Source organism: Elephas maximus, chromosome 11 (genome assembly GCF_024166365.1).
Source record: "Elephas maximus indicus isolate mEleMax1 chromosome 11, mEleMax1 primary haplotype, whole genome shotgun sequence".
Classification (NCBI taxonomy): Eukaryota; Metazoa; Chordata; class Mammalia; order Proboscidea; family Elephantidae; genus Elephas; species Elephas maximus.
The window spans coordinates 39,654,304-39,675,507 of record NC_064829.1 but is presented as its reverse complement, the minus strand read 5'-3'; the positions used below and the strand labels follow the sequence as shown (position 1 = coordinate 39,675,507).

At 39.0% G+C, this 21,204-nt stretch overlaps 1 protein-coding gene across 1 annotated transcript in view; it reads right to left on the bottom strand.

Annotated features, from left to right (window-relative positions):
* MEP1B (meprin A subunit beta) overlaps positions 1-21,204 on the bottom strand; it is a 36,657-nt gene that overhangs the window by 9,105 nt on the left and 6,348 nt on the right. The window contains exons 2-9 of the mRNA XM_049901346.1: positions 19,582-19,600; positions 17,803-17,847; positions 17,674-17,717; positions 14,271-14,349; positions 6,868-6,985; positions 5,788-5,966; positions 3,845-4,063; positions 2,101-2,253 (exon numbers count right to left, since the gene is read on the bottom strand). Coding sequence (XP_049757303.1) covers positions 2,101-2,253; positions 3,845-4,063; positions 5,788-5,966; positions 6,868-6,985; positions 14,271-14,349; positions 17,674-17,717; positions 17,803-17,847; positions 19,582-19,600 — 856 coding nt within the window. The remainder of the gene's footprint in view (positions 1-2,100; positions 2,254-3,844; positions 4,064-5,787; positions 5,967-6,867; positions 6,986-14,270; positions 14,350-17,673; positions 17,718-17,802; positions 17,848-19,581; positions 19,601-21,204) is intronic.

Below are 21,204 nucleotides of genomic sequence, written 5' to 3'. Positions count from 1 at the left end.
ACACATACTGAGTATTGGAATGCGTATTTGTCAGTGGTGGTTTGAGATCCTTTACCCATGGCCCAGCTAACATTGATATATAAATCACAAGGTAGAAACTTTCGAAGTCTAAACTACAGGTCTGGCATTTGGAAAAGCTAGCTGATCAGTATAGTAAAATAAAACTCAAATCTATCTATTATTTATGAAAAAAATTATGAAACGTTTGCTTATAATAGTAGGAGTTTTCTTGTGGGCATGGACCTTTGCTTACTTTCACTTGCTGTGAGCTACAAAGGTACGGTAAGCTTAAGTATCAAATGCTAACCAAAAAAGAAAAATGCTAATGTGCTACAGAAATTAGGCTTCAGGTCATACCTAACAGCAGGACCAAAAGGCAGATGGCGTGAAGAACCCCCTGCAAGTGTCCCCCACCCTAGTCCATCTCCAACTGGGAACAGTTACCCCAGCAAGATGCCACAGAGAGCTGTCCCCTCCTCCGAGAACATGAAAAAGGAAAATGGAAATTAAGCCATAAAGGGGGATTGGGGCTTGAACGCTAGGTACGTTCTTGCATCGGTGTCTTCCAAGCTTGATTCAAAGAGAGGCTTGTAAGTGCTTCCAGAGGACTAAAAACACACTGTGCTGAGGGCAGGACAAAGACTCTAATCCAGAAACTAGGACTTTTGCTGACCTGCCCATTTTTTTTAGTGCTCCCTAAATTCTTTGACTTTAGCTGACCAAAAAAAGTAACTCAGCCTTTGGAGATATTAGAAGTATAGCAACCATCAGGAGAGGCCCATATTTTAATGTTTAAAACATGATATTCATAAAGAAAATTTGTGAATAACTGAACTAGGTCATTTCAAAGGTCCCTCCCAGTTCTCTGCTTCTGTTATTTGCAAAGCTCAGCCTAGTTCTAAGTCAACTCTAAAGACACACAGAGATAGCAAGTCTGGTTTGAGTGTCTATTCATTTTCCTTATCTTATTTCAAATATTTGCTTTGTTCCCACTATACTCAGGGCACTGTACTAGGCATTTAACTATGGTTCTAGAAGCAGGCAGTTTGTGAAAGACAGCCATTAGCTTTTGAAAACAGAAAAAGGTGTCAGCTACCTGGTCTGTACTCCCTTTCCCCCCAAGTTCTCACTCCCCTTAACCCCAACTCCTACTTCTCTATTAAAGTCAAAAAACAAACTCCAAGTGCTTAATCACTGCACCAACAGAACTCCTTCACTTCACCCTCTAATCATCCCCTAAGGAGCCCTGGTAGTACAGTGGTAAAACACTTGGCTGCTAGCTGAAAGGTAGGTTGTTCAAACCTACCCAGCCACTCCACAGGGGAAAGATGAGGCAGTCTGCTTCCATAAGGATATATAGACTTGGAAACCCTATGGGGCAGTTCTACTCTGTCCTATAGGGTCATTATAAGTTGGAATTGATTCATGACTACTCATTTTTCTGTTTTTATCTTTTTGGAATTGTTCCCTGCCTAGATCATTGGAGCTATCAAGCAATGGCCCTAAATTCTGAAGTCTAGCTTTATGTATTTGCTTCCAGAAATGACCAAATAAAAATTTAGTACTCAGCCAAATAGATGACTATTTAATTTAAAAACAAAATTACAATGGAAAAGGATACTCATCTGAAGAAAAGTAAATAAATTGTACTTTTTGCCTTCATTTTAAGTATTTTTGTAATAAAAAAAAAATAGGGGCATGTAAATCGCAATCTGAAATTCTGAAACTGAATGATTCCCAGCCTAATGGTGTTCAATGGAGAGAGTCCCTTGTCTTCCACAAACTGCTAGAAAACAACCCCACTCAACCCCTGAAGTAAGAGCCCTTCCAGAAGGTGCCATCCTCTTCTCTAGGGGAATCTATTGGTAGAGGCATCGCAGATCCCAGCTCTGACTCCCAGAAAAACAAACTCAGAGAAGAAAGGCAAAGAAATAAACCATGTCCTTATTATAAGGCACAGAACCTATTCCTTTGTAGCAATCTAATGGATTATCATTAATAATTCTCAGAGAAATTACAAATAAAGTCCTAGTCTTTCATAGCAAAGGAAAAGGCTGGAGCCACTGGGTGTCAACTCAAGAAGGACCTCACTCCTGTTACCTTTGCACTGGCCCATGTTGGAGTGATCATTCTCTGGCCCCCCAGGAACCTGGGAAACCCGCTGCCAGTCAGCACTATCCCCTGAACTTTGGATCATACCACACACATTTTCCAGTTCAAAATTGCATGAGTCCATAAAGCTCAAGGAAGAGGCTACAAAAGCAAAAAAAAAAAAAGTTATTGACATTCTTGCAACATAATGTAAGCAATAAAAACTGAGCTTATCTAGAATGTGTGGCTAATTGCGTCCAGGGATAACTGCTTCCTTTGCCATGAGACCAGAAGAATTGGATGATGATGTCTGGCTACCATTACTGAACATTTTGATCAAAGATTCCATAGAAATTCCTGATCAGAAGGGGGAAGATGCAGAACAGAATTTCAAATGCTCATGGAATCCAGACTTTATGGAGCTGTGAAGGTTGGATGAACCCCTGAAACTATTGCCTTGAGGTTACCTTTAAAACCTCAACCAAAAATATCCCTGGAAGTCTTCTTAGAATCAAAAAATACTTTTTCCTAACTAGTAAAATAAATCTACCTTGAGAATTATGCTTTTTTAAGAACTATGTATATGGGATCAAATTGACAACAGCAACTCCAAAGATTAGATAGGAAACTTAGGTGGCAGTGAATTTATGTTAATGGGGGAGGAAAAACTTGGAAAAGGAGGATAAGAATTGTTACACAACTAGAAGAATGTAATCAATGTCACTAAACAGAATATGTGGAAACTGTTGAGTTGGTGTGTGTTTTGCTGTTTATATTCTCAATAACAACAGCAAAATAAATAAATATTTTTTATTATTAAAAAAAAAAAGAAACTGAGCTTATCACCGAAGTTCCAGGAAAGCCAGGGTGGCATTAGAGGGAACATCTCACTGATTCTGGATGATGGTGGCTTGAAGAACCCTCATTATCTGCAGAATCACTGCCAAGAGATGGATTAACTCTATAGATCTGAATAAACTATCTGCTCAAAAAAAAAAAAGGGAAAACACCCATTGCTGTCGAGTCAATTCTGACTCATGGCAACCCTACAGGACAGAGTAGAACCGCCCCATAGAGTTTCCAAGAAGCACCTAGTGGATTCGCACCGCTGACCTTTTGGTTAGCAGCCGTAGCTCTTAACCACTACACCACAAGGGTTTCCATCTGCTCCAAGTCTGTTTTTTAATTATCTAACTCACCCAGCAGTACTGTGGAAGAAAAGGCCTGGTGATCTGCTTCTGTTAAGGTTACAGCCCAAGAAAACCCTGTGGAGCAGTTCTACCCTGTAACATGTGGGATGGCCATGAATCAGAATTGACTCAACAGCAACCAACAGCAAGAAATTGGTAGAGACTTGAGTCTACAGTCCTCTAGTCATTTAGATTTTAAAGTCACAACCCGGATTATTTGGCCCCATTTATATTACAATCGTGTACCTCATTTTGGCTGAAAACCGTTCTCAATGTCAAGGTTTGAATTAGTAACTGCTTCATTTTTTTTTTCAAAAATCTGTCTGGGCATGTTTGTACAGGACCCAATTTGTTATTAGATCTGAAGGTCAGACCTTGTGAGAAGAATAGTGCTGCTTCCAAGTTATAGATTGGGATCTCTTCTGTTTTGTTTTTTTTTTTCTGACTATCAAACATTTATTCTTTCAGAAAACCCAGTAATGCTCAGCAAAATGTCACAGAGCATAACGTCTTGCTACATAGCTGAGGGAAATAGAAATCATTTCCGAGAACCTGCCACATACAGCAGTTGTACAGTCGATTCAACTTTAGGAGATCGTAGTCACTGAAATCCATTCGTTGGCCAATCACATCCATGAAGTCGGGGATTCTTGTTACAATGGTTGGCTCCGTCCCATTCTGGAATGCAGTTTTGCTGTAGTGCATTACTGAAGTATAATCATAGGGAACATTCAGAGAGTCCGATTGCTGATCATTATAGGTGTTAAAATTGTGTTCTCTGCCTAAATGATAAACGAAAAAAAAATTAATGACTTGGCGTTCACGAAATTCAGCTTATCTTACTCCAAATTTTGTTAACTTAAAAGTGGAGAATGTAATACATGTGGAATAACCTTTGCTACAACTGATATACTGTATTTCAAGAGTGTTTCATATAATATTCAACCTTACAATTGTGATATCAGCAATCTCACAGAGCATAGAGCTAAGATTTCATTATAGCCCAAAGTTGGAACTTTGGCATTGGCGAACAATGACAGCAGATGGAGAAGAAAGTAAGAGGACCTTTGGGAGGTGTGGTAGGATGAGACCTGAGAACGACAACGTAAGCAACAGTCATTAGAAAGGATTGACATAGTCAAGGATTTCATGGTTACTGGAATACTCGTGGAGTCCCTGAGTGAAGCCAATGGCTAATGCACTCAACTACTAACCAAAAGGTTGGAGGTTTAAGTCCATCCAGAGGGACCTGAGAAGAAAGGCCTGATCCGTTTCCCAAAAATCAGCCACTGAAAACATTACGGAGCACAAAATTCTCTCTGACACACATGGGGTCACCATGAGTTGGAATCAACTCAACAGCCACTGGTTTGGAATATGTATAGGTGTATTTTAACAAGTGTATTCAGAAAAGCTATCAGGCTGCTTAGCATCACAGTAGTGGGCAACTGACGGCAGCTTGAAATCAGGTGATTTTGTGGACACATGACGTGGCTCTGATCTCCTAAGTATATAAATCCTCTATCAAATGTAGGCAGAAGTTTCTATCAAAAACAAGTCTTTGGAAATCCGAAAGAGGGAAGCCAGGAATTAAAGTCAAATGCTCCTCTTATCATAGGAATCTTCGAGTTTCCTGCTAGGCCTGAGAGCTGTGTCTTCAAGACTTGATGTCAGGGGCATCAATACAGGGCAGTTCTCACAGTGCCTCTCACTGACAGTAATATCATTCCCCCCACCCAGGCAGGACAGATCAGGAGGCTAAGTGTCGCTGCAGAAAAAAATGTGGGAAACATGAGCTCTACTCATACATTTTATTAAGACCTTTGCAACTTTGAACACGGAGTCACAACGTTCAGGTTGTTCCACTACTTCAGTGTTTCCGACATGGGTTCTATAGAACAACAGACCCACAAGATATCCCCCAAAAATCCATGGTCAAATCTCTTTGGGAAATGCTCCCAATTTGTGTTATTGTAGCAAAGACTCTGAACAGTGCAGTCATTTAAAGAAACATAAGTTTAAATTTGTAACCCAGATTTCCAAAACTCATAGACCACAGATCCCAATCCACACAACACCTGTGACCATATTGTTGGACAGCACTCCATAAAGCACATTTTGGGAAACACTAAAATAGACAATTTATAAGGTTACATCATGCTGAAAAGTACTGGAGCCCTGGTGGTTTAGTGGTTAAGAGCTCGGCTGCTAACCAAAAGGTTGGCAGTTCAAATCCACCAGCCACTCCTTGGAAACCCTATGGAGCAGTTCTACTCTGTCCTATAGGGTTGCTATAGTTGAAACAGACTCGACAGCACCTAACAACGACAGAGCCCGAACAACTTTAAGGCACCTGACAGCTCATACTAGATTACAGCTAAGTGAAGTAAGACATCAAAACATCAGAGTTTTTCAATTATTAATAGTTGGTACAGATGGTAGGAGAGGGCATATGCTTAAAAACTCAGTCTTCAACTAAAAGCGTGAGAAAACAGCAGAGGTGTACCTGACTGAATTCTCTCCCAAATGATATTGACATAGTCATCCCGGTCAGAACGCGACTGCTCATGCCAGAATCCCAGTGCGTGAAGGAACTCATGTTGAACCGTTGCTATTCGGTCACAGTTTGTCCCAATGGAAAGATCTTGCTTCCCAACATGCCTGTTTCCCACTGAAGACCAGCAGCTTACAGGAGAATTTCATGAGAAGGGGGAGAGAGTGTTACTATGGTGCAGGTTTGACTTTTCAGAGCAGAATCCTCAATGTCTAGTCCACTTAGTTTTCTTCCCTAGAGCCTTCACTCTTATATCAGAACACTGTGTACTTTTCTCACAACCCAGGTGAGGTATGAAAACCCGCCCAGATAGATGATCTTTGGAGAGCTTGTCCTAACACTAAATATTACACAGAAGCAAGTCATGCCCCAATCAGACTAGTCCTGATTTTTCCTGAAAATTTCAAAGTCTTTGAGGTTGTCCTTGGTACATTGATGCCCATTAACAAGGATTTTATAAGGATAGTAACCACTCAGAATTTCTGGGCTTGGTGTAGATAACACTGTCACCTTCTTCACTCAAGTTATGAATTGTTAAATATATATGTAATCCATGTGCCCATAAAAGATACTCAGAATTCACCCTTTCACAATGCCACACAAGTAATACAGGTTCACTGTAAATAAGTTAAAAAGTGCATATAAACAAAAAGAAGAAAACTTAAAACTAACACCCAAGAAAAATCAACCATTCTTACCATTCAACCATTCTCTAAAGAACTTGGTCTTTACTAGGCTGACGTTACTTGAAGGGGGAAATAAAGAGCATGTAAATTGTAAATGGGTTGAACTTCACAAGGTTGTGGGATAGATGGCATCGATTCCACCCGCCTTATCTTAATGACATTGGTAGGCTGGTTGCATGTATGAAAATATTATTTATTTTATGGCTAGAGGAACTAGACTGAGCTCATCTTTTATTCTCTGGTAACCAGCAAGGGAAGCCCCCATGTTAAAGGTCAGAGCCTAGGGCAGTTCGACAGGCACAACAGCTCTCTTTAGAACCCTTAGAAGACCAACTTTTCAACATACCCACTGCCCTTGAACACTGATATATAGTTAGCTTCTCCAGCCCAAGGCTTGAAGTCAATGCATGTTTTTAGGCGATAGCGTTCAAATGCATTAAGGATCACTCCTTTAGCATTCATTTCTGAAGAAAGAAAACAAACAAAAATATACTTAAATACAATAATCACACTGAGCAATTCATCATGAAAATAGGCCATGAGTTATACTGTTTGAGTTAGTCCCTTCAGGAATATTCAGTGTTTTGTTTTCACAAAATTGAATATTCGGTACCAATTAAACAAGTATCATGTGTAAGCATTTGATTAATCTTAAGATCCCTTATTTTGTCTCTCCTTCATAGTTATCTCTCAGGAGCCATTAGAGGGGCATTACAGAACTAGAAAAAGGGCATTCCTTACCTAAGAGAAGGTACACACTGGATCACAGGAAACCAAAATAAATAATCCTCATCACATGCTTCATGAGAGAAGCTACAAAACGCATTAAACCAACCAAAAACCAAACCCTTTACAGTCGAGTCCATTCCGACTCATAGAGACCCTATAGGACAGAGAAGACCTGTCCCGTAGGGTTTCCACGGAGTGCCTGGTGGATCTGAACTGCCAACCTTTTCGTTAGCAGCTGTAGCTCTTAACCACTATGCCACAGGGGTTTTTTTAAGTAGGGCTTTTAATATGAGGACCTTGAAATTGTAGGTAGAGCCCGTGCATACTCCGAAATAGTATGCAGAGTAAGTGTGTGTGTGTGTGTGTGTGTGTAAAGTGCGTTTTCTGGGAGAGCTTTCAAAAAAGATTCTCAAGTTAATCCAAGGCCTAAAATAGGGTGAAGAATCACTGCTTTGAAGAAAAGAATGATGCTATCAGGACAGATAGATATGGAGCTCAAAGAAAGCAGAGGCATGAAAGCCACGAAGAAATGCAGGAAAAGAAGCTCTGGGGGGAATCTGGAGGGAGAGGCTCTATCAGCTACACAAGGAGACACCACACAAGTGGGATTGGGTACCAGTGAAAGATGCTGGCCTGCCGGGAGGTGGGCAAACAGTATGGCGGAGGAAGGCGCTTGTACTCTGGAGCCAGACACACCTAAGTTCTTTCCTATCCTAGTCTTTAGAGCTTTGGTGTTAAATCCTCAGTTAAATGAGGAAGTAAATCAACTTTGCAGGAACATTATGAGTATAAACAACTAAGAAGAGAAAATGAATGTGAGTTTCCAAGGAACACGACCATTTATTCAATGTTCATTTCCTTCCTCCCTTCTTAAGTGACCGTTGCCCAGACATTGGGGAAGATTCCTCTGAAACCCTCTGTCAAGGCAGGTCTAAGTCAAGAGAAGGATTTACATAGATGATGTTCTAAAATCCATGCATCCATAAAAGACATTCAGAGGTCAACCTTGCACAATTCCATGCAACTCATACACCTTCATTGTAAATAAGGCAGAAAATACATATAAACCAAAAGGATGACACTTAAAACACTAACAGCCAAGAATAATCAACCATTCTTACCTTTTCAGACCTTTTCTGTTATGAATATATACATAACATACATATAATTTTAGAAAAAATGAAATCATAGTCTACATAATATTTTATAAACTATATATTTTACTATATATCAGTAAAATCTTTCTTCATCATTAAGTATTATCTTCATCATTTTAGTGGCTGCATTGTCTGTAACATATTTTAAGTAATTCCGTAGTGTCAAATATTTAAATTGTTTTAAAATTTTCTCTACTATAAATATCACATTTGGATCACTATTTCAAATCTAACACCTCCTTAAAATAAGGCATGATGATGCCAACCCCCATAACTCTACTCTAGAAGTGAATGTAAAAGGAAAACGCTGGTGCACCCTAAACATTCTATCAAAGCCCAGGGAGGACGTTTCTACCCTGACATTGAATTGTTTTGACAATCAAATAAGGAAACTATGTGAAAGCTTTGTAAACCATAGAACCTTCTACCAAGATAAGATCCTTATTTACCAAGGAGCCCTCCTGGCAGAGTGGTTAAGTATTTGGCTGCTAACCAAAAGGTCAGCAGTTCAAATCCACCAGGTGCTCCTTGGAAACTCTGTGGGGCAGTTCTACTCTGCCCTGTAGGGTCTCTATGAGTCGGAATTGATTCAACGGCAATCGGTTTATTTACCAAGGGCCTTAACTAACTTTGTGTCATAGATGCAGAAAAATTCTACCTGGGATCATCTAACTTCCTAGGCGTGAAGGATAAGGCAAGCCTGGGAATTAAGCAAGCAGCTGCTCAGAATTATTTTCCCTCATTTGTCCCTTCAGGTTCTTAGCACCTTGACTTTTATTTCCATCTTTATTTCCATCCCCACTTCCTTTACTTCAAACAAAACCCACTGCTGTCCAGTGGATTCCAACATATAGCAACTCTATAGGACAGGGTAGAAATGCTCCATAGTGTTTCCAAGGCTGTAAATCTTTATGGAAGCAGACTGCCACACCTTTCTCCCACTGAGACTGGTAGGTTCCAACCACTGACCTTTTGGTTAGTAGCCAAGGACTTTAACCACTGTACCACCAGGGCTCCTTTCCTTTTACCCAACCCTCCAAAATTTGGCACTCAAGCAAGGAATTGTAACTTACTCACTGGGAGCTATAAATGGCCACCTGAAGTGTTACCCCTTTCAGGTGAGTTGCCTCTGGCAGCCAAATAACACCTGAAGTTTAAGCTGAAAGACTAAAGCCTACTGGTAGAATTTTACATGTTGGCTCACCTGAATGGACTTTCCAGAAATCACTGCCAGAAAACCATTCATAGCTACTTACTTTTGCTACATGTAAGCATGACCTTGCTTAGTGATTCTATTGCTCTGAGTCATTTCAAGATCTTGTAAATTCCTGGGACGTGAGAGGACACTCTTCTTATTTTGAATAAAAAAAAAAAATTCTACATTACACAGGGATAAAGTATTTTCTAAATAAGAATCAAAATCACAGAAATGAAAAGAAATGGTCGTTAAGATTTTTATTTTTATTATATTATAAAGAGTGCACAGCATGGAAAGATGCAACCATGTTAAGTAAAAAAAAGTAGAACAAAAATTTAAAATACTGTAACTTTTTAAAATTTGCACAGTTTGCATGGTAAGATCTGGGTTGAAATTTTCATCTAGTGTGTTCCGTTCATGTATATGTTTATCAGTTTATTTTTCAAATATGTATTAATTGCCTATTATGTGCAAGGAACTGTGCTAAGCCTCAGATATGCAAGATGAAAACTAGTCCTGTCCTCAAGGAACTCACTATCTAGTTTTATAATTTTCTTTACAGACAAATAAATAAAGCTCATCGGGTAATATAGGGTAGGGTAACTTTGGTTAAAAAACATGACAAAAATAACCTAAGAGATACAATCAAATTAAAGCTCACACGTCTTCCATGGAATACACTTAGGAGAATAAAATTTTTAAAAGAAATATATAAAAGACAAGTGTATAAAAGTTTTGATCAAAAGATTAAAACAAGACACAACAATTGGTTTTTCTATTCGCCTGGAGAAATAGAGAAAGAAGGAGAGTCAGGAATAGGAGGAGCAAATGGAATGTATGGCTAATTGCCTCTGTGAACAATTGCCCCCTTTGCTGTGAGACCAAAAAAACTGGATGGTGCTCAGATATCACTACTGAACACTTTGAACAAAGATTCGATAAAAGAATCCTGATCAAAAGGGGGGATGTGCAGAACAGAATTTCAAATTCTCATGGAATCCAGAACCATGGAGGCTGGATGAACTCCCAGAACTATTGCCTTGAGATAATCTTTAAACCTCAAACCAAAAATATCCCCTGAAGTTTTCTTAAAACCAAACAGTAGTTTGGCTTAACTAGTAAAGAATGTCTGTCTTGAAAATTGTGCTCTTTTATGATCTATCTATATGGGATCAAATTGACAACAGCAACTTGAAAGATTAGATAGGAAACATATGGGGCAAAGAGTTTATGTTATTGAGGGAGGAACAGTTCAGAAAAGGAAGATGAGAATGGTTGTACAACTCAAATGTAATCGATGTCACTGAATTGCACATGTAGATATTATTGAATTCATGTATGTTCTGCTTTGTATATTCTCAATGACAACAAAAATAAAATAAATTCTAAAACAAAAAAAGATTAAAATAGAAAAACACCTAAAATCTTTTAGATCTTTCCTGATTGCAAAAGCCAGTGAGCATCTTTCCCTCTTCATATTACTTGAGCTCTTTATAGTTTTTAACTGCTATGGATTGAATGGTGTCCCCCCAAAATATGTGTTGTAAATTCTAACCTCTATAGGGTCGCTATGAGTCAGAATCGATTCAAGGGCACTGGGCTTGGGCTTGGGCATGCCTGTGGTCGTAATCCCATTTGAGAATGGTCTTTTGTTATGTCAATGAGGCAAGATTAGCATAGGGTATGTTTTGAGTCAATCTCTTTTGAGATAAAAAAGAGATTAAACAAGCAAGCAGAGAGGGGGGAAGATAGATGCCAAGCCACATGGAGATCTCCAAAGAACTAGGATACAGAAGAGCTGAAAAGATAAGGAGCTTCCTCCACTGCTGACAGAAAGAAAAATCCTTGCCCTAGAGACGGCACCCTGAATTTGGACTTCTAGTCTCCTACACTGTGAGAAAACAAATTTCAGTTTGTTAAAACCAACCACTTGTGGTATTTCTGTTGTAGCAGCACTAAATAGCTAAGACACTGACTCCATTAATTACTCCCCCCTTGGTTTTCTTTGGTGTCATAGTTGTTAAGCGTTTGGCTGCTAACCAAAAGGTTGGCAGTTTGAATCCACCAGCTGCTCCTTGGAATCCCTATGGGGCAGCTCTACTCTGTCCTATAGGGTCACTATGGGTTGAAATCGACTCGACAGCAACAGGTTTCTTTTTTGTTTTGTTTTTTCTACCTTATTTTTGGTTTTTTCATCTATGTTTCTGACCAATCCAATCCTCCCTTCTCAATAACTTCTATCAACTGATCTTTCTGTACCAATCCCAAAAAGTTGTTCTCCCAGTGTGAATTTCATTCTTGGCCATCTTCTCACTCAACACAATTTTCTCAAGTGACTGTCATTCAGTAAGATTCAATTATCTATGGAGTATTTGTTATGTGCATGGCACTGTGTGAGATGCTTATCCATACCCATGGCTTTAACCAACTACATCCTAAGAACTCCCAAATATTTCTCTATCTCTAATGATCTTTTTTTTTTTTAAATGATCATCCCATATACCAGCACTTTACTTGGTATCTCCACCTTGGTGACCCTGAATTTTAATTCTGAACACCAAAACTAAATTTCACTACACTTCTCTACCCCACTCTTCTCAAGATATATTCCCCATTGGTGTTAAAGGCACTACCATCCACCCAGTTACTCAAAACCAAAACCTAGACACTAGCATCCCATTATCTAAACCCTACCTTTTCCTTGACCTCTTCAGTCAGTCACCAAATCTATTAATTTCCTCTAAATCCACTCTTGTCTATCACCACTGAGAATCCTGGGTTCTAAACATGAATTTACTTCTTACCTGAATTTCTTCAATAGCCTCCAAATTTATCTTCCTGTTGTCTTTTTACCCCAATTATAATACACTTTCTATACTCCAGCCAGAGCGATTATTCTAAAATGCAAATACAACAACCTCACTTCCACAAAAAAGCTTTTGGCGGCTCCACATAACCATCAGTATGCGTACCAAGCTCTTTAACAAGGGAAAGACTCAATTCCTCTCCAGTCTGGAGCCTGCCTATCTGCTCCACCTCTTTATTGCCCTACTCCCAATCTAAATGCCAGTTAAGCAGTTTTTCCCTTCTCCATGCCTTTGCACGTAGTGATCTATCTGCCTAGAACATACTTCCTTCACTATCTGAGGCCACATTAGCCCATATGGTGCCTTTGTGCAAATTAAAAAGAAGCACCTCATCTTGGGGACGCTCTGTGTGTTGGCTTGGTAAGTGGGTGAACAAAATGTTAATGCAAAGAAACGTATGCCCCTTGGTACGCAGAAGGCAAACTGGATTTCAGCCCATTTGCCCTCTACTAGAAACCTATGTATGGGGTACAACTTGTACAACCTTTGTGGTGGCTCTTCTGCCTAGTGGCACCTGCTCCCTAATGATATGCCTTTATATCTAGGTTGAATGAAATGCCCCTTCAATGTGCTCCCATAGCTCTTTGACCATATCACTAATCATCATGTTTATTCAGTTCTATTATAGTTAGTTTTTAACTTGTCTAAATCTGCAATGAAATGCATTACCTTTAAGGAAAAGTTATCTACATAACAGTTCCTAAACTGATGATGGTCTGTGACATTTGTTTTCAACAGTCTACGGAAAAAATGAGGACCATTATAGTTAGATTTCTTCAACATAAAAGCTGTTTTTAATTCTAGATTAGATCCTTCTGATTTTTAGTATTAAAAGATTCTTTCCTGGACTCTTGTTTTAAATTCCTTACTTGGCAAAATCAAATGCTGGTAAAATGATGTCAGTCCCCAAAGTTTTGTTTGGTTGGTTGTTTTTTGTTTGTTATTCCTACATTAAATCGGGGCATATGAGAAAAACCTGTTTTAAGATAAAGACCAGCTCTTTTGTTTTTGTATTTCTGGCATCCAGTACGGTACCTGGCACAGAATAGGCATTCAATATGTACTGGTTGATTTAATTACCATATTGATCAAAACTCAGCAAGTATTTCAGACATAATCATTTAAGTTCTTACTTTTCATTTTTCAATTTGGTTAATGTGTGTGTGTGTGTGTGTGTAAGTGGTAGTGGTGATGGTGGTGATTGCTACTGAGCCAATTCCAACTCATAGTGACCCCCATGTGAGCAGAGTAGAACTGCCCCATAAGGTTTTCAAGGCTGGGACTTTTCAGAAGCAGATCACCAGGCCTGTCTTCTGAGGTGCCTCTGGGTGGGTTTGAACCGCCATACTTTCAGCTAGCAGTTGAGCGCTTAACCATATGCTTCACCCAAGGATGCCTCTCTCGCTCTCTATTATATATATACATATTTATTTATATTCATATATATTTGTCATTTTAATCATTATTTATATATATAAATATATTTTTTGTCATTGTAATCAGTTTTAAGTGTACAACTCAATGGCATTAATGATGCTTACAATGTTGTGCTAACATCAGCACCATCTATTTCCAAAATTTTTCATTACCCCAAACAGAAAATCTTTACCCATTAAGAAATAACTCTCCTAAATCCCTTACCCCCATTGTCTATTTTTTTTAAGTAAATGCACATGGCCACCCAAAACCACAAACAAACAAAAACTTAAAGACCATACGCATCTACCCTTGAAAATATTGTAATCATATTCAGTCAGGGACAGACATTAGTTATTGATACTCTATGGTGTTTACTAACCCAAGCTGTCGTCTAGTACATATGGAATGGTATGAGGCCATCTGTATTCTTCTCCAATGATGGAATTTCTCTGTTCTGCCTGTCAAAAAAAAGTGCAAAAACAGCTAATAAAATGAAATTAGGTAGCAATTTCATAAACGATCAATTGTTATATAATCTATGAAAAAATGAAGTTAAAACTTTCCCAGTCTGCCTAAACACAGTGTGTGTATGTGTGTGTGTATCCCTACTTTTATTATAATACAATGAAGTTTCTAGGAGGAAATCATTTCTATATTAATTTTGTAGATAAAGTTAAAGATGCAATGCAAAACTATGTAAAGAACAATTTTTTGGAAAACAGAACTATAAATATTGGTAGAATCATAGATTACCTTCCCACACTAGAGATTAAAAACGTACAAGAAGGAAATGATAGCAAAACCTCACTTATCAGCATCTCACAATATCAAAAAAACACATTGGTTGGGTCAAAGTTTTTAAAAATTGTTTAAGGGTTTAGATTTTATTGTAGAAAACTAATATTTTATTAATGTATTCATTGAACCCATAAATTGAACACTGTTCTAAAGTCTAGGGATCCAGTGGTTAAAGAAACCACCAAGGTTTCTGCCTTCCTGAACCTTAGATCTAGTGGAGGAGACAGATTATAAGAAAACAAATAATCAAACAGCATAAATGTAACACTACTGAAGGGAGATGTGGACAAGAGTAAAGGATTGGAAGGATATACTAGGTAAAGGGTTAGGACAGGGCTCTTTAAATGCCCCTTCAGTATGCTCCCAATTCTCTTCGCTTTTTTTATCACTGTTGTAATCAAAATGCTTATTCAATTCAAGCTGAGATGGGAAAACAAAGAAAGAGCCATGATTGAAACGGACTCTGGGAAGGTCGTTTTAAACAAAGGACAAAACAGTTGCTGTGGTTCTGAGGTGGGAATATGCTTGGTATGGTTTGAGAATGTTTTGAGACCAGTAGCCTACTGAGTTAAGGGAGAAAAAAGGCCAGGTGAGAAGAGAGGTAGACAGAAGTTCCAAAACTCCAAACCAAACCCGTTGCCTTCGAGTCAATTCCAACTCATAGCTACACTATAGGACAGAGTAGAGATACCCCATAGGATTTCCAAAGAGCGCCTGTGAAATTGAACAGTCGACCTTTTGGTTCGCAGCAGTAGCTCTTAACCGCTACGCCACCAGGGTTTCCAGACAGAAGTTAGATCATGCAAAACCTTGAAGGCTACGGCTAAATTTAGATATTATTTTTAATGGCAATGGGAAGCTGTTGAAGAGTTTCAAGCAGGGAAGTGAAATGACGTCATTTGTCTATGCATAAGACCACTTTGATGTGGGGGGTGAGGAGCATGCATAGAATAGAAAAGATTATGTTGTTGTTGTTGTTAGCCTCCATTGAGTAGATTCCGACTCAAAGCGACCCAATGTGACAGAGTAGGGCTGTCCTATAGGGTTTCCTAAGCTATAATCTTTACAAGAGCAGATCACCGGGTCTTTTTTCCTGAGGAGCCACTGGGTGGGTTTGAACTGCCAACCTTTCAGTTAGAAGCCTAGTGCTTAACTATTGCACCACCAGGCCTCCTTGGAAAAGATTATAGGAGGCAATATTTGAAATAGAAAGACAATTAGGAGGCTATTGAAAAATCTCAAATAATAGGTGATGGTGGGCTTGAATTATGGGGGAAAGGAGCTGCTTTGGAATATAGGCTGGAGATAGAACCTATAGAACTTGCTGATGGATTGGATGGAGGAGTGAAGGAAAGGGAAGAAACAAAGGAGATGCGTGTATTTTTTACTTAAGTGGAGTGCGGTAGGGCAGTGCTGGTAACTTTACAAAGAGGGAAGCCTGAGATGGAACTTGTGAGTTTGGTTTAGGACACCTTAGGTTTGAGACATTTTAGACATCAAAAAATGGAGCTGACAAATTGACGCTTGTATAGAACAGTCTGGAGCTCAGGAGAAGAAGAGAGCTGTTGTTGTTGTTGTTGTTAGTTTCCATCCAGTTGATTCCACCTCCTGGCAACCCTGTGGAACTGCTCATAGGGGTTTCAAGGCTGTGAACTTTGGGAAGCAGAATGTCAGACCCTTCTTCTGAGGTGACTCTGAGTGGGTTTGAACCACCAACCTTTCGGTTAATAGTCCAGTAGTTAACTGTGCCACCTAGGGACTCAGAAGAGGACAAGAGTTATACATTTGGAGTCATCAGCGTATAGATGATATTTAAAGCCTGGACACAAGGTGAGATGAAGGAAGAGTCGAACCATGACCCAGAATTAAGCACTGCAGCACTGTTTCTGGGGGGGGTGGGAAGCTCACAGTGGGGGTTTAAGGGCTGTTAATATTACTTAAAAGGAGCCCTGGTGGTGCGAGAGTTAAGCACTTGGTGGCTAACTAAAACGTCAGTTCAGTGATTCAAACCCATCTGCTGCTCCATGGGAGAAAAGACCTGACAATCTGCTCCCATAAATATTTCAACCTAGAACATCCTATGGGGCAGTTCTACTCTGTCATATAGGGTTGCTACAAGTCAGAATTGACTCATAGGTACACAACAACAGCATTACTTATGACGACAAATGTTTAAAAAAAAAAATTAGGTGCCTTTAAACTACGTATAAGGTACCTATGTTCATCTGTGTGACATAATGACTTAGATGAGAATCAGTGCAACTTCTCCTCACTTACTGACATGGTTAGGTTTCGAAGACCAAGTAGTTATGCTAAATCAGCATTATGAGAAAATGGAGCATCTGTTTCTTCTATTTCAAAGTTATATAGGTCTGTACTATCACTGGGACAGTAGCTTCCCAATAACCCCAAGATGTGGAAAATGTAGGTGGGCACTATATATCCCATTGGTCACGTTAATGTGCGGAATAATTGGATAGTAGATTTTTTTTACTAATGTTGTAAATGCAAAACGTCAGATAACAAGGTAGTTGATAAATGAAGAAGGTGTACTCTTTAGTAATAAGTTCCTTGGCAACAGTATTTTTAGCTAAAGTCAGAAGCCACAAAAACTATTTCTTACGGTAGAGAGCCTGATTTATTGAGGACATTTACAAATTCTGTTTAATTTTGCTTCAACTAGATTTAATCAGTGAGGTTTTATTTTAAATTGAAAATGTCATATTGTTTCAATGATGAAAATCAATCAGATCAATAAGATAAAGCATACATAGTAAGTGATGGTGACTTTGATCACACAGTAAGTCTGAGTAATGGATGAAGAATACACTGGTATGAGTCCCTTCTAGTACAATGTATTTGTGGAATAAATGCCTCATCTTTGATTAGCTGCCCTTATAGATGGTTGAACTTAACCAAGCCCATGATGCCCAGTCCTTCTCAGATACCCTGTATTTTAGCCTGCTGGCATTGTTTCAACTCACCCCATCAAGTCTGATGTCACCCTCAAAAAGATCCAGTCCCAAATCTAAGAAGTAAGATCAAAATTTATGTTAGCATTTGGATTCAAACTCCCCACTTAAAAGATGACTTTTTAAAAAATATTCACAAACCTTCATTAATATCGAATATGTCCTGATTGATTCCACCATCTACATCTCTGACTAAGACAACAAAGAAAGAACATACTGAGGATTACATTTATTAAAAGAGAAACTTTTATCAATTTTTGAGTTAGAAATAAGCAAGATTCTTTTGGCTTACATAAGTGACTACTAGGTTCTGATTCAACGCATATTGGTTGACAGAAAAACTCCCATGAGCGAACCTCTGGGCTGAGGGACTTTCGCACATATAGTCTGCCCTACTCACTTCCCTGAGTGCCAAATGACTTCAGGAATAAGAAACAAACTGATCACTCTGTCTAATATTCAGCTCGATTTGGAAGATGAGATTGGGATTAGATTAGATGACTAGATTAAATAAGAAACAAATGTTTAAATGTTATCCAACCAGCCAAATCTATCCATGTATGTACAGTTCTTCCCTGTATAACTTGGAACTCTCAAGAAAAATTCCTAAATTAAGCTTGAATTATTCTTTCAAGTGGAGCCCTCGTGGGATGGTGGTTAAGACCTACTGCTGCTAACCAAAAGGTCAGCAGTGCGAATCCACAAGCCACTCCTTGGAAACCCTTGGGGGCAATTCTATTCTGTCCTATAGAGTCAATATAAGTAGGAATAGATTCAACGGCAACAGGTTTCTTGTTTTTGTTTTTTATTAATCGGGCCAAATAGCCAACTGAATAGAAGTAGACTGTATCATCAGCTCCATCTTGATTTGACATGAAATAACAAAAATAATAATAGCAACCATTTATATGGTATCTAGGAGTTCCTTTGTGATGTATGCAGTTAATTACTCAACTACTAACCAAAAGACTGGTGGTTCAAACCCACCCAGAGGCTCCTTGGAAGGCAAGCCTGAAAGGTCACAGCCCTGAAAACCTTATAGAGCAGTTCTACTCTGCATACATGGAGTTGCCTTAAGTTGGAATCTACTTGTCTTAGTCATCTAGTGCTGCTAGAACAGAAATACCACAAGTGGATGGCTTTAACAAAGAGAAATTTACTTGCTCAGTCTAGTAGGCTAAAAGTCCAAATTCAGGGCATCAGCTCCAGGGGAAGGCTTTCTCTCTCTGTCGGCTCTGGAAGAAAGTGCTCCTCATTGATCTTCCCCTGGACTAGGCACTTCTCCACACAGGAACCCCGAGCCAAAGACTCGCTCTGCTCCCGGCACTGCTTTCTTGGTGGTATGAGGCCTCCAACTCTCTGCTTGCTTACCTTTTATCTCTTGTAAGATAAAAGGTGGTGCAGGCCACACGCCAGGGAAACTCCCTTTACATTGGATCGGGGATGTGACCTGAGAAAGGGTGTTGTGTCCCCCCCTAATTCTCTTTAACCACAGGCAGAGATTATGATTTTAACACATAGGAAAATCACAAAATGGAGGACACCCACACGATACTGGGAATCATGGCCTAACCAAGTTGATACGTATTCTTGGGGGACACAATTCAATCCATGATACTACACAATGTCAACTGGTTGCTGTTGTTTTTTCTTTTATTTATGGGGTATCTATGCTCCAATCTTTGGCCTTTTCTTTACCAACATCTATTTTTCTGCTGGGCATATGGGCCCCTGAAACATGTGTTAATAAAATGTCCCTCAATAAATCAAAAGAAGCCAGAGTTTGGTGACTGTTCAGTAAAACTATGGTAAACCAGGACACAGTGCTCAGCATTAAGTATGTCCTGAATTCTGTTCTGCCTTCTTTTATCCCCATAATCTTCTTTTACTATAAGTTAGAGAAAAATTCAAAAGACTCACCAAAGTTTTCTGGAGTTGGCTGGAAAACAAACACAATAAAAAGAAAAAAAAAAAGATTATTATTAAGATACTCATGACATAAATTGTTTTCTTGGTCCTAACTTATATCTAGACATTTGCTTTTTTCATTAATATTATGGATAACTTCGTGGCTTATATCCAAGACTGCTAAATTGGAGTCTAACATAATTTCATTGACCAAAGGGCCTTCTTATTTCATATAGAAAATGAAACTGCCTGTTACATGAATTTGAGGGTGAAGGAAATAAGAAACTAACTTCACAGATTAAAAAGAAGACAGAAGATAAGATTCTAGCTCTCAAATAAATAAATATTATGTGCACTTTAAAAATTATTTCATTTTGGAAAGATTAGCCCAAATGACTAATGGACAACAAGCACTACAGCCTCCACCAGACTGAGTCCAGCACAACTAGATGGAGCCCAGCTACTACCACCGACTGCTCTGACAGGGATCACAATAGAGGGTCCCGGATAGAGCTGGAGAAAAATGAAGAACAAAATTCTAACTCACACACACAAAAAAAGACCAGACTTACTGGTCTGACAGAGTCTGGCCCCCAAAAAGTATGGCCCCCAAACACCCTTTTAGCTCAGTAATGAAGTCACCCCTAAGGTTCACCGTTCAGCCAAAGATCAGACAGGCCCATAAAACAAAACAAGACTAAATGGACACTTCAGGCCCGGGGCAAGGACAAGAAGGTAAGAGGGGACAGGAAAGCTGGTAATAGGGAACCCAAGATCTAGAAGGGGAGAATATTGACATGTTGTAGGATTGGCAACCAATGTCACAAAACAAGATATGTACCAATTGTTTAATGAGAAGCTAGTTTGTTCTGCAAACCTTCATCTAAAATACAATTTAAAAAAAAATTCTTTTTTCTTTTTTTTTAAAAATATTGTGTTTTAAGTGAAAGTTTACAAAGTAAGTTAGTTTACCATTCAACAAATTATACACTAAGTATTCCTGACATTGATGGCAATCCCCACACTGTGTCAGCACTCTCTCCATTTCCACCCTGGGTTCCCTGTTTCCCTTTGTCTGGTTTTCCTACCCCTTCCTGCCTTCTCATCTATGCTTTTGGGCTAAATGTTTCCCTTTTGGTCTTGTATAATTGCTTATACAAGAGCACATTCTTTTCAGGTGTTATTGTTTATTTTACAGGCCTCTCTCTTGCTTGGCTGGAAAGTGGTTCCCAAGAATGGCTGCAGTTCCAAGTCAGAGGATTATCATAGTGCCCTAGTCTTGGGGGTTCCTTCAGGCTGGTAAGCATTGTCTTTTTTTTTTTTACTAATTTGATTTTTTTGTTCTACATCTTCCTCTCTTTCTGTCGGGACCCTCTATTGTGATCCTGGTCAGAGTGGTCGGTAGTGGTAGTTCTTCTGGTCTCAGGATTGTGTACACTGTGGTGCTTGTGGTCTGTTAATCCTTTAGACTAATTGCAACTTTGAGTCTTTTGTTTTCTTCACTCTTCTTTACTCCAGACCAGAAGAGACCACTAGCTATATCTTAGATGGCCACTCGAAAGCTTTTAAGACCTCAGACACTACTCACCAAAGTAGGATGTAGAATATTACTTTTATGCATTGTTATGCCAATTG